This window comes from Lepidochelys kempii, chromosome 2 (genome assembly GCF_965140265.1).
Source record: "Lepidochelys kempii isolate rLepKem1 chromosome 2, rLepKem1.hap2, whole genome shotgun sequence".
NCBI lineage: Eukaryota > Metazoa > Chordata > Testudines > Cheloniidae > Lepidochelys > Lepidochelys kempii.
The window spans coordinates 248,103,753-248,116,900 of NC_133257.1; the positions used below are offsets into that span (position 1 = coordinate 248,103,753).

General features: G+C 42.2%; 1 protein-coding gene across 13 annotated transcripts in view; it reads left to right on the forward strand.

Moving 5' to 3' along the window:
- The window catches only part of DIP2C (disco interacting protein 2 homolog C), a 485,644-nt gene that overhangs the window by 391,137 nt on the left and 81,359 nt on the right, over positions 1-13,148 (forward strand). For all 13 annotated transcript variants that reach the window (XM_073334492.1, XM_073334497.1, XM_073334493.1 and 10 more), the window contains 6 exons: positions 959-1,073; positions 4,304-4,505; positions 6,136-6,245; positions 7,629-7,709; positions 10,895-11,018; positions 12,205-12,326. In XM_073334492.1, coding sequence (XP_073190593.1) covers positions 959-1,073; positions 4,304-4,505; positions 6,136-6,245; positions 7,629-7,709; positions 10,895-11,018; positions 12,205-12,326 — 754 coding nt within the window. The remainder of the gene's footprint in view (positions 1-958; positions 1,074-4,303; positions 4,506-6,135; positions 6,246-7,628; positions 7,710-10,894; positions 11,019-12,204; positions 12,327-13,148) is intronic.

Consider the following 13,148-nt stretch of genomic DNA (forward strand, 5'->3'; position numbering starts at 1 on the left):
CTTTGTTTTGCTTAAAGCAGGTCTAATTGGTCCAGCATTTAAAGATGCCTGTGGCAGCCCTGACCCATCCATGCTAAACTTCCGAATATTGCTTACATCAGTGGAGCTGCTCTAGTGTTGGCAACGGTGGAAACTTGTGCAGAATTTCATTGTGTAGAGAAGGCTGTAGAGTCCTCCAAGATCACCAGATACAAGCCTTTGTAGGTCACCTTCTAAAAAGGATAGTCATAATCCTGAGAGAACAAGGAGCAATGGTCTCAATTTGCAGTCGGGGAGGTCTAGGTTGGATATAAGGAAAAACTATTTCACTAGGAGACTGGTGAAGCACTGGAATGGGTAACCCAGGGAAGTGGTGAAATCTCCATCCTTAAAAGTTTTTAAGGCCTGGCTTGACAAAGCCCTGGCTGGGATGATTTAGTTGGGGTTGGTCCTGCTTTGAGCAGGGGGTAGGACTAGATGAACTCCTGAGGTCTCTTCCAACCCTAATCTTCTATGATTCTATGATAATTTTAAAGTGCGTAAGGGGTTATTGGGATCATCCCCAGTGATCTAAGCTAATGTTTTTTAAGCATTAGCTTGCAGTGCATTCAAACATTGCTGCATTTCTAGGTTCCTAAATAATTGCATGCTTCTTGTTTGTGTGAAATTACAAATTTTAGTTTTGAAAAGATGAAGGCTACTGAAACAAGGGCTACTTGTAACCCCCCTTTAAAAAAAAAAAACCTATTGGTTTTACAGCTCTTGTAATATCTTTCCTCCAAAGCTACTGAAGTTTAACAATTACATCAGGGTTTCATGTTACAATTTTCACTAGAAGAATTTGGTAGCTGAAGCAGCGTTCTTCTGAATAATACAAATAATTAACAAATAAGTTATAAAACATGCTCTTCCGGAATGAAATTGCCTTTTCTGCAGTCACTATTCTTACCCAATACCCTTTTCTTTTTGTGTTCTGCAGAATAGCAGTGTTTTCAGTGAGTGTCCTTCATGATGAGAGGATAGTTATTGTTGCTGAGCAAAGGCCGGATTCCACAGAGGAAGACAGTTTTCAGTGGATGAGCAGAGTTCTCCAGGTAATGTTCCTATAGTAATTCTGAAATTTGCTGCTTCAATTTTATATTCCCTTTATTGATCTTTCAGCACAATGAAGATTGTAATCTGACATGCTTCTTTGAGTGGGTATGTGGATTTCACTGTAGGCCCATCTGATAGAAATCTTTTTAATACCAGTATTCATCAGAGCCATTCCTGTACTCTGTGCCTCCTCGTGTTCCCCTGTGAGGGCAGGAAGGGCAGAGCAGCCACAACCCTCCATCTAGTTTCTCTTATCACTGGTGGTAGCAAGTGGGAATCTAGCAAGTATCCAACCCATTACTCTCCTTGGAGGCTTAAAAACTGTTCTTTTCATAAAATTTGAAGAAATCTTCATCTTCTATGACTAGACTGAGACCTCCCCTGTACACCCCTGAACAGAATGGCGAGGTGCTTCATGCCAGCTCTCATGATGGACTCCAAATCTTCAGGGCTTTAAATCCTGCCTATCCTGTGCCAGACTGATCCCTTTCAAGGATGGACATAGTTTATTTCATTTCTGCCTAGTGGGGAGCCAGGACAGGTGCTCTGTGTGCAAATCCTCTGGATCCAGGACCCAAAAATCCAGACTCTCAGCTCAAACTATATCTGCTACAACAGTCCACGCAGGTCACTTCAGACCAGAGGTGATAGCTATGGTGGCATCAGCTAGTATTGCCTGAAGCACAGATCATACGCTGATATCAAGCACTGGGAAAAAGGTGAAGAGAGCACTGGCAGAGCCAGCACTCCTGACTTTGACCCCAGCCACCTCCACATCCGTGAAATCCTTGGCACTGGAAACTGTAACACCATCTGCACCGAGAGCCTTGTTTCCGACTGCTCCAGCATTTGCAGCATCACCATCTCAGGCAGTAAAGTCGGCACTACTGCCTGTCCATAAAGGTGAAGCTCATTCAGAGCAGGGTGGAACCCAGATATAGCTCCAGATGTGAAGGGAAGCCCTAGAAGGAGAACACAGAATCACTCCTTGAAGGATGGAGCATCAGACCTGGAACAGCACAGGGAATGAGAGACTCAGCACCAATCTCAGTACTGGTATGCCCAGCAAGGTCCTCCAAAGACCCCCTGGATGAATCTGGATCACTTCCGGTAATGCTTCCTATGCTGAAGAGACAACTGGCACTGAAACTGTCCCCGGCACCATATCCCCCAAAATTACCACCATTCAAAAAGAGATCTATTCCTTGCCATCACTAGTTTACTCCTCCTTGGTAGCTTAGAGTAGAGATCCCTCTCCTGTGCTTTCCTGTATGCATTCAGTATTGATCTACCCTGCATGGCCTTCTGACCTGTTCTTCAAAATTCCACAGTGCAGATCATTACGTACAACAGCTACACCAATGCACTGCACCAACAAGCAAGGAGGCACACGCTTGTCTCCTCCCATCTCTTAGGAAGCTGTCAAGCTCTGGACATGTGCCACCAACAGAGGATAATCCCAGTGGTTCTTTGTCTTCTGGGAGTCAGCAATGAGCAGGTGGACTTCCTAAGCAGACAAGCCATGACCAATCACAAGTAGCCCCTGCAAAGATCCATCATAGTGTTTATGTTCCATCATTGGCGAAGGGAGAGGGTTCCCATAACAGACCTGTTTGCCACCCAAAGCAAAGCCAGATGTCAATTTCTGTTCCAGAGCGGGCATGAGCCAGGGTACATTTCCTTCTGCAGTGGAGTCCAGGCCCAACTTGTCTTTCCACAGATCCTCCAGGATGATTTCCAAAATAAAGATCACTCTCATGGTTCTGTAGTGGCCCAGGCAGCTTTGCCTAACAGACCTGCTGCAGATGTTCATTCTGGTATCAATCCAGCTCTGACTGCCCAGACCTGATCTCACAGCACTATTGCCAGATATTCCATCCAGACCCGAAGTCCCTGCACCTGATGACCTGTACATTGGCTAGTTAAATACCATGGACAGGGGCTTACCCACCAGTCATAGAACCTGCTCCTACCTGAGGCCGCAACACCCTTCTCTCAAGACTCATGAGGACACTTTTCAAACCCCTTACAGAGGGCTCCTCTCTCTTTATCTTGCTATCTCGTCAGCCAAGAGAGCAAGGGAGCTACCAACATTTATGGCCGACCATCCATATACAGTGTTTCAGAGGGATAAAGTGGCGTTGAGTAATCGCCATGTTTCATCTGAACTGATCAGTTTGCTTGTCTCCTTCCTAAAATCCATCTCTTTGTTGGGGAAGACGTCATCATATTCACTAGATATTTCCAGAGCCGTACTTTACTACATCATCCAAATAAATCCATTCAGACTGTGTCTTTTCAGTTATTCCTGACTGTAGCCACTGGTTCCAAGGGCTAGGCCATCTCATCCCCGAAGATATCTAAATGGATAACACAACGAGCCAAAACTTCCTAACTGATTTTAAAGGGATGCAGTCAACTTTAATCACACTTTTCTCTGAAAAATATGTATTTACTGTTTTTTCAAGCAATCCCTAAAGTTACTGTAAGTAAAAGGTTACAGAAGAGAATACTTCTGTTTTTCAGTTTTGCCTTGTGCATTTGACAGCACTTTGTAGAGAGCCAGTCTCATAGTTTCCCCAGTATACCCTGTCAGTTTCCCTTCTTGTTTGAGGATCATTTCATGTAGTGATCAGGGAGAGAGAAAATCTTTAACAATCTTTTTTTCCCTTTTGATTTAAACTCCACAAATTAACAGGGAAGTTCAGAGGCAGGAGTGGCACCTGACACTTCTTTTCAATCCTTCTGAAGTTGATTAGATTTTAAGTTGATAGTGTCCCTTTTAACAATAGCATTAAAAGCACACACAAATTAAAATCAGATTTGCCTGTGAACTGTGTCTGCCTGTGCTTTAGTTAGTAGATCTCCTGCAGTGAATTACTGCTAGAACATGGTTATGGAGAGAGCCAGGCACATCAGCCCAAACCTGTATGAAATTACCAGGGTCTTTAATTGATGTTCATCTATTTATGTTGGGGGTTGTATTTTTTTTTAGAGATCCATGTTTTTAAATGGTTATAACAAACAGTGGTGAAGTAAATTTTCTTTCATATGCACTCAGTGAAGAGCACCTCTCCTCCTCTGATATTGCTGAAGAGTGTGTTTACAGTGGCAGGTAATTGCTAGGTTGTCTTCTGCACCAGTTTAGAGATCCAAATGAATACTGTAGTGCTAATAAGTACAGTGATTAGCCTTTCTTCATTAATTTCAGCTTCTTGAATTTTTCTAGGCTATTGACAGTATCCATCAAGTGGGTGTTTACTGCTTAGCACTGGTACCAGCAAACACGCTCCCTAAGACCCCTTTAGGTGGCATACACTTATCAGAAACCAAACAACTGTTTTTGGAAGGCTCATTGCATCCCTGTAACGTATTGATGTGCCCTCACACCTGTGTAACAAACCTGCCTAAACCACGACAAAAACAGCCAGGTAAGCTGACAAGTGGCATAAGCTATTAATAGTCTATGTTTATGATGTTCTATGCGGTAATATCAATAGGAGCTAAGGGGGCTCACCCCCTTATAGATTCAGTTGCATAATTTGAACTGTGAACAGCTTCACCCTCCTAAAAATACTTCGATTGAACATGGCTCTATAACAGACTGCAATAAGAAATATAGAAAGACTTTGGGTTGAATAAATACTCAGTCTGTTGACTCAAGCCCAGTAACCAGTCACCTCACTAGCAGGGATGTGCCCTCACTGCACATTGAGTCTGAATCCAGCTTTTGAACTCACATAGTTGGAGGGGTGTCTGAATCTGTGGCTCTGGTTTGGCCACCTACTAGTTACTAAGCACTAGTGATTTTGCACAAACAAAATACCATGGAAACTGAAACGCTCTCTCCTTCAGTGCCAGAAGCTTAGGTGTCGTCCATTATAGAACTCAGAGCATATTTACAATAACAGTTCCCTTGTTTCTCTAATTTACCACTCTTGGACAAATGCTTGAGAACACAAAGAAAATAATCGAGCCTTGAAGTGTATTACAAAAATGAAATGTTAGAGACTGATAGTGGCTTGTCAAGGTAATGATAGTAATAGGAGATGCCAGCTAGCTGTAAAATTCCATCTGGCAGGCCACATTCCAGATAAGTTAAATACTGTGTGTTTCTGAACTGAGGGTTTTGTCCGGATGTGATGTGTTCAGCCTCAGTGGATGGTAAAGGGGAGGCCAGGAAGAGAGGAGATCTCTGGGGTATTTTGCTTTTGTTTTTCATGCAGAATAACTAAGAACCAAAGTGCATAGTCCAACATGGGCATCAATATGTTTTTGTGGCTCTTCTTTGGACAAAGTTTTGGGCTTCTTTGCCCTGGTATAAGCTTGACACTGATGCTTCATCAGCAATCAGCAAACACCTAAAAGCACAAAGTGAAAATACTACTATGTTGGTAACTGCAATGGCAACATTTATTACAAGTATATAGTCTCCAATTTGCAAGAGTTGGCATAACGTCAGTGAAGGCCAGCTTGTATGTGAAATGTTAGTGGTGATATGTTCCTTTCTTGTAAACTTGACTTCACTTTCTCCAGTCTATTCAATGTATTGAATCAAGGGTTCTCAAATACTTTCAGAGTGTGAACCATCTACCCTCCCAGTCCTGATCACTTACAAACACCTACAACAACTGCTTATGTGGAAAAGAAATAGTAGAAAAATATTAATGCATTTTCGTTTGTTCTTGTGCAGCTTACTAGCTGAAAATAAAGGGGTAGGGGGAGCTAGAAATATGGAGTGGCCAAATCTCTGCAGGCCACAATTGGCCCATTGACCATAGTTTGAAAATGTGTATATATAATTTTAAAACTGTATATCTATTGCTTCAGCAATGGATCTCTTTAGAAATGCATGAAATGTCATGGTTTTCATTGCTTTTCTGCTTTTTACAATTTACATATCTTAAACATGGACTGAATTGTTAGGATATTCTCAAAATGTTGTTCACTAAAGTTGGTAATGGGAAAAACTTCACCTGCTGCAAGAGAAGGAGTAATGAGAATTCTGAACTATAAGCCTAGTATTTTTATTGTATTTAGCATGTTTCTAATACATTCTAGAAATTGGCCCTGCCTCTGTGATGGTGGGGAACCTGGTCTCTGGAAAACGAATTGCTCAGGCTAGTGGCAGAGATCTGGGACAGATAGAAGACAATGATCAGGCCAGAAAGGTAAGTTACATCTTTCCAAATACATCTTGTATGTGACTTAAATTCACTATCTCTACTGTTGTAAATATAATAGCATAACTTTTTTGTATTGTTATCCCATATTTGTTGGCTTAGTTGGAATAAAAATTTGAGTTCTAGAATAGATATGAGGAAGGGATTCCCTACATTATTTTTTTTTAACGTGTCTAACTTCGTTTAGAATTTTAACTTGGATCGATGTACTGTGTGAGGTGTTAACTTTCTAGTGTTTCTAAGTGCTCCTGTACTGGTTTTTTATTATTTCAAGTGAAGTCTAGGAAGTTCATTTGGTAGACATGCTCTTGATCTTGAGTTTTTTTGTTTAAGTTCTGTTAAATGTATTGCATTTCCACTCTAGTCTTCTCAGTGGAGAGAGTAATTATTAGAGAGACGAGTTGGGTAGGGTGACCAGATGTCCTGATTTTATAGGGACAGTCCCGATTTTGGGGGCTTTTTCTTATATAGGCACCTATTACACCTGCGTTCCCCCACCATGTCCCAATTGTTTACACTTGGTATCTGGTCACCCTAAAGTTGGATAAGGTAATATCTTTTATTGGATCAACTTCTGTTGGTAAGAGAGAGTAGCTTAGAGCTCTTCTTTAGGACTAGGAAAGGGACTCAGAGTGTCATAGCTAAATAAAAGATGGAACAGATTGTTTACCATATGTAATGAACCCTCTTTGTAAGAGACCATTCAAGATGAAGTGGCCAGTTAACTCCTCTGCAGTTTTAGGACAAAACAGGTAATTATTGTGAGCTGGCAAACATACAAACATTAGTGTTTTTTAAAAGTAAGTTAGGGAGGGAGGAGCATTAGAAGTAACTATGAAACCAGAGCCAGGCTTAGATCCAGAGATACTATTCAGAACCAACTTATTGCTTTGAAAGTACAAGTAAGTCACACTTCAAACATCAGAGGGGTAGCCGTGTTATTTTGGATCTGTAAAAGCGGCAAAGAGTCCTGTGGCACCTTATAGACCAACAGACGTATTGGAGCATAAGCTTTCATGGGTGAATACCCACTTCATTGGATGCAAGTGGGTATTCACCCACAAAAGCATATGCTCCAATACGTCTGTTAGTCTATAAGGTGCCACAGGACTCTGCTGCTTTTACACTTCAAACAGTAATCTTAGACTTTTAAACAGGTTTGCACAATTCAGCAGGAGCATGTTGCCCTAATGATGAATGATGCTGACAGCATTCAACAATTTACTGGTTACTGATGTAGATGTATGAACATATAAAATAGAAGCAAGAATGGGGTGTATAAAGTGGAAATAAGAAATTGCTTCCTATTTTTAAAAAAATTAAGAAAAAAAATCCATAAAGTATCATGATTATCACTCTGTTTTGTTTTAGTTCCTATTCCTCTCAGAAGTTTTACAGTGGAGAGCTCAAACCACTCCTGACCATGTGCTTTACACGCTACTTAACTGTAGGGTAAGAAATTCAGATGATTACTTTAACAAGTTACCTTGAGGAGAAATGCATGCTGAGAGACACACTGCATCAGCTCGCACCAAGACTGTATGTGGCTCAATCTTCGGATATTTCTTTTTGCATTAATGTTTAGCTGCTGTATTTACTACTCACTTATGGGGGAGGAACAGGGAATTATCTCAAGTCGTTATCAAATGTGTGCTCTCTGCTCTGTTTCATACCCAGCTTTGTATATTCCTACCCCATGAATTCACAGTTGCCAGGAGTGTTGACGAGTCAGAATATTTACATTCCAGTAGAGGGAGGCATAGTTCTTGATGTTGCTCAACAGTCTTTCTGTTCAGTTAAAGGAATCGTTCTGACTGTCCTAAGAGACTATAAATTCTTCCTTAGCTGAAATAGTGAATATTGGGTATGAGATTAGGCCTTCCAGGGAAAATAGAGAAGGGGAAGATGTAGAGGGAAATGGATCAGGACTCCAAGGGCTGTGCAGGACCTCTAGTAAATTAATCTGCATGCTTATGAGATAAGTATGGTTTAATTTTAAAACATTTAATTAGTCATCAAAACCAGATTCTGTGCTTCTGTGCCACAGAACTATATTAATCCATAGCATAAAATTAGAGTTTTTCTAGGATTAGAAGATTACGTGATTACTATATATACTAGACCTCTGCCCTACGTGTTTACAAAGTACCCTCCTGTCTATTACATTGGTATCAAAATGCCATTCAAGGTTAGAGTGGTCACCCTTAATCTTGCTTATTTTTCTTTAGATAACTAGCTAGTGTTACATCACCATTTGCAACTTTTCAGCAAATGGTGAGGCAGCTTTAATTAGTTACCTATGGCAAATGGAAAGCTTCTGAGATCAAGCTACCACTGTGCATTCCAGGCAGAATTTGACCCTGGAGAGAGTTTACTGTTTTATCTTCAGAGAGTAAGGGCTTGTCTTCACTACTGAGGTAAGCTGGTCTAAGTTACGCTACTCCAGCTACGTGAATAACGTAGCTGGAGTCGACGTAGCTTAACTTGACTTAGCCCGGTGTCTTCATTGCACTGAGTCAACAGGAGATGTTCTCCGGTTGACTTCCCTTTCTCTTCTCGGGGAGCTGGAGTATCGGGGTTGACCGGAGAGCGCTCTGCCATCAATTTAGTGGGTCTTCACCAGACCCGCTTAATCGATCCCTGCTGCATCTATTGCAGCAGTGTTGATCTCCCTGTAGTGGAGACCAGCCCTAAGAAACAAGTACATCATGGTTGAGAGAGACTGGTTCTGATGACCACATTCCCCCACACTGACTAAATCAAACTATTAAGGTCAGACCTTAAGTAACACGCTCTGCCTGTCTTGGGAAAACAGTAGGAAGAACAACCAGCCGGTAGGAAATACAGTGAGGAAAATGAATTTGATGATGATAAAATAATTCATCATTCCTTCCATGTGAAATCAATTGAATTGTGAACCTCGATTGCTCTGTTAAATTTTTAAATCTGCTCAGTTTACAGTACCTTGTCTCTGTAACATTTGTTTTAAATTTCTGGAAGTAAATAAATATTGTGATTGTGTGCGAGATGGTTATGGTGAATAATAATTCATTTCTTAGCAATCAAGCAAAATGCATGTATTCTCTTAACTCTTCTTGAAATAGAGCCCCCTGTTGCTTTCCTTCATAATAAGGACCCTGGAAGGATATTTTTACAGGTCATTTTTTGACTTGTCTATCTTATAACCCAGTAGAAGCCTGAAATGTAAATGTTTCCTTACCACTCTTTTTTTTTCTTCTTCTTTTCAATTTCTTCAGCTTCTCTGGTTTTTAAGTGAAGTTAGTGCTTGTGAAAGGGGCCACATATGACAGGAAACTGAAATCCTCCTTCTCCAAAGAACAGGCACAGCACGGACAGTAGCAATGCAGGCCTTCCCCATGCTGCCTCATCAATTTATCTCAGCCCAGGCCCAGAGAGACCACCTCTAGGAAAGTTCAGTCTCTTTTCTCGCTCACTGTTAGGCTTCTCTGCTGAGACTGCCAGCAAGGGTATGCATTGTGGTGGTCATTTTTGTGATATAGACCTATTGGGGCTATGCCAAGACCAGAAAACTCAGCCATTGTAGACCACTACAGTCTGATAGCCCCATGTCAGTAGTGACCCAAAGTTAACTTCTATAAGAATAGGTCAGTTGTTCAGGTGAGAGGCTGCATAGCCTATTAACTCTTCCTGAGCTATCTTTCCTCCCATCCCACATGCCTAGTCGGTCAACCATGTGCAAATAAATAACTTTCTTTCCTATTTGGTTTATATGCATGTGCATCGTTGTTCCTAACTTATCTCTTCCCCCTCACATATGTTTTCTTCCCTTCTGGCTTGTGTCTCATCTTCTAATAAGTCCTTCTGATGTGCCATCTGGCTTCATTCCAGTGTGCAGACAGTGAAGTTAAGTTTACAGGAATACTCTTCTCAGACTCTGGTTATGTGTACACTGCAAAAAAAACCCCAAACAAATGGGAAAAAAAAGCACCTCTCAGAGCCCAGGATCGTGGTATAGGGCTAAAAATAGCAGAGTAGACATTCCTGCTCAGGCTCGAGCCAGGTCTCTGAGCCCGCCTCTCCCTTCACCACGTTTCAGAGCCCAGGCTCCAGCCCGAGTAGAATGATTGAGCTACTATTTTTAGCCCTGTAGCGTGAGCCCTGTGGGCCTACGTCAGTTGACTCAGGCTCTGAGACTTGCTGCTGTGGATGTTTTTTCTCCCAATGTAGACGTAACCTTACTCATCGGACTACTGCAGAATTCTTGTAAAAATGCGCTTTACTCCCTGCGTGTGGGAGCAGAGCAGGCATAACAAAGGGAAGTAGTGCTGATTATATGGTCATGATATTACATGGTAACCGATATATCGTTCAGGTGAGTGATTAAATCACTGCTTTGGGTGGATCGTATGGCGACTGGGGGTGGGACGTATTCACATCCTGACAAAATTCCTTTAATTTTTTCCAGTTGCAGTTTGGTATGAGACGGAAGGTTTTCCTAGTTAAACTATGTGGCTATTGACACTCTCTCTCTCTTTTTTTTTTTTTTTAAACATCCTGAAGAAAAGCCTTCAATTGGTAATTTATCAGTTGGGGAAGGAATACCAGAACTCAGCCTACAACCTGTTCTTCTGACACTAACTTATTTCAATATGCAGGGAACAATAGCCAACTCCCTAACCTGTGCCCAGCTACATAAACGAGCAGAGAAGATAGCGGTCATGCTGATGGAAAGGGGACACTTACAAGATGGAGACCATGTGGCTTTGGTCTACCCACCAGGTAAAGAACTTGCATGTATTGTACCGTGGGGACCCTAAAAGTTCTGACTTCACTGTTTTTGTTGGAGGACTTTGGAAAAATAAGTCACAGCCATATGTCTAAGCAGTGGTGCAAGTAGAATTTATTTCTTACCGGTACGCTATGCATAGGTGATTCATGGGAGGAACACAAAAGGGAGGCACCAGCTAAAGGGGGGCACGTGACCTCCACACTTGACTCCCCATGTCACTCCTCCCCATCCCCAGCCCTGGGTCTCCGCACTCTCTCTGTCCCCTCCCCATCCCACGTTACTAGGCGGAAGGGGATGGGGCTCTGTCCTCCCGCTGCGCCAGATACAGACTTCTGAACCGCAGGGCTCCCCAGAACCACAATGGCAAAAGGAGCAGAATGTGGGGCCCGCCACTCCCATGAGCCAGAGCCCTACACTGGCAGCTCCTCCAGCGCGGCTGCATCGCTACTGCCCCCAGCCCCGCCCCTGCCCCAGCCCTGTCCTCCAGCGGGGCTGTACAGACCCCAGACAGGAGACACAGCTGCATGGAAGGGCTGGCGCTGGTCCAGCCACAATAAAGGAGCTGCTGGCGTGGGGCCATCTGGCAGCCCCACGTTCTGCTCCTCTGTCTTTCCGGTACAGTTTACTGGGAATAAATATCTTAATGGTATGGCGTACCAGACTGTACTACCCTACTTGCACCACTGTGTCTAAGGTAAAATAGGGTGGGAAGGAAGCAGAAAGTAATTTTAAAACACAATTTTGAAGCTCTCCTTAAGCACACAGGAGCAGTGAAGAACACAAATCCTCTTTGTTCTTTGTGTTGAAATTGTCCTTTAAAATGCTGTTTTGTGTGTAAATTTAAATTGGATAGCCTATAATAGCCTATAATAGTAATTAAGCTTCTTCACTGATAAATTGATGATAATAAAACTGAGCAGTTCATTTGAGTGATGACATGTAGTTTAAACTTTTGGGCCTTCTTTGGTATTTCATGCGTAAAAGAACAGCAGAAGTGACAGTGATCAGCGAAGCTTAGCAAATACTGACAAGGGACTGAAGGAGAAGTCTGTTAAAGAGCTTAGTTGCTCATTTAACCTTCTAGGTGACTTCAAAGTAGTATTTATGCTGACATGGGTGTCTGTGATTAAATTATTTGATTTTCAGGTGAGGATTTTTGTTTTGTTCTTCATGCAGGAATAGACCTGATTGCAGCGTTTTATGGTTGCCTGTATGCAGGCTGTGTGCCAATAACTGTTCGACCTCCACATCCACAGAACATTGCAACGACATTACCTACAGTGAAAATGATTGTGGAGGTGAGCAGACATCTGGAAATCTGCAAGCAGTCTAAACAGGCAGTGGACTAAATATAGAAAATTAAAGTGCTCTTTAGAAGTTTTTCCATCCAAGTTAGCAAAAGGCTACAGGTTTTATAACGTGGGTTCAAACTTCATGTCACAGGACCTGATCCTGTACAGTACCACAAAGTCAAGGGGAGCAGGGAATGTTCAACACTGCTTCAAAGCATACAGCACCCACACTGTCACAATCAGATGAGAGCGCATTTACATCCACTTCTTTCAAAGACCCATGTAGACGTGTTTTCCAGTATATGACTCTAAATCAGGTATCTCAGGATTATTGATATTATTATTTACACTGACCTAGCTCAGCTGTTTCAGGTTAACCATCTTTAATGTAAACTGTTTTCAGCCAACCTGTATCTGAAACTCCCGCACCACGTAGTTCTTTTTACATGTTTGTAAAAGCCTTTTACAAATTTATGGTTACAAGTTGAGTGAGCAGCTCTTAAACTGACTGGGGAGTAACAGTTTAGAAGTTACATTGTGGCCAGGCTTTTACCCAGAGAGAGATGACCTGGATTTTGTTTGTTTGTTTGTCTTTTAGTCTTACTTGGTCTATTTTTGTTCTTTGCTGCACTGATACTGCATTGACCACATTGGTGCAAGAAGGGTGCGTGGGGGTGGCCTCTTATGTCTGATGTTGTCTTCTACTTTATTAAATGGCACTCTAGTTCTCTCAGGGCTTGACTACACTGGCAATTTACAGCGCTGCAACTTTCTCGCTCAAGGGTGTGAAAAAACACCCCCCTAAGCAGAGCAGGTTTCAGCGCTGTA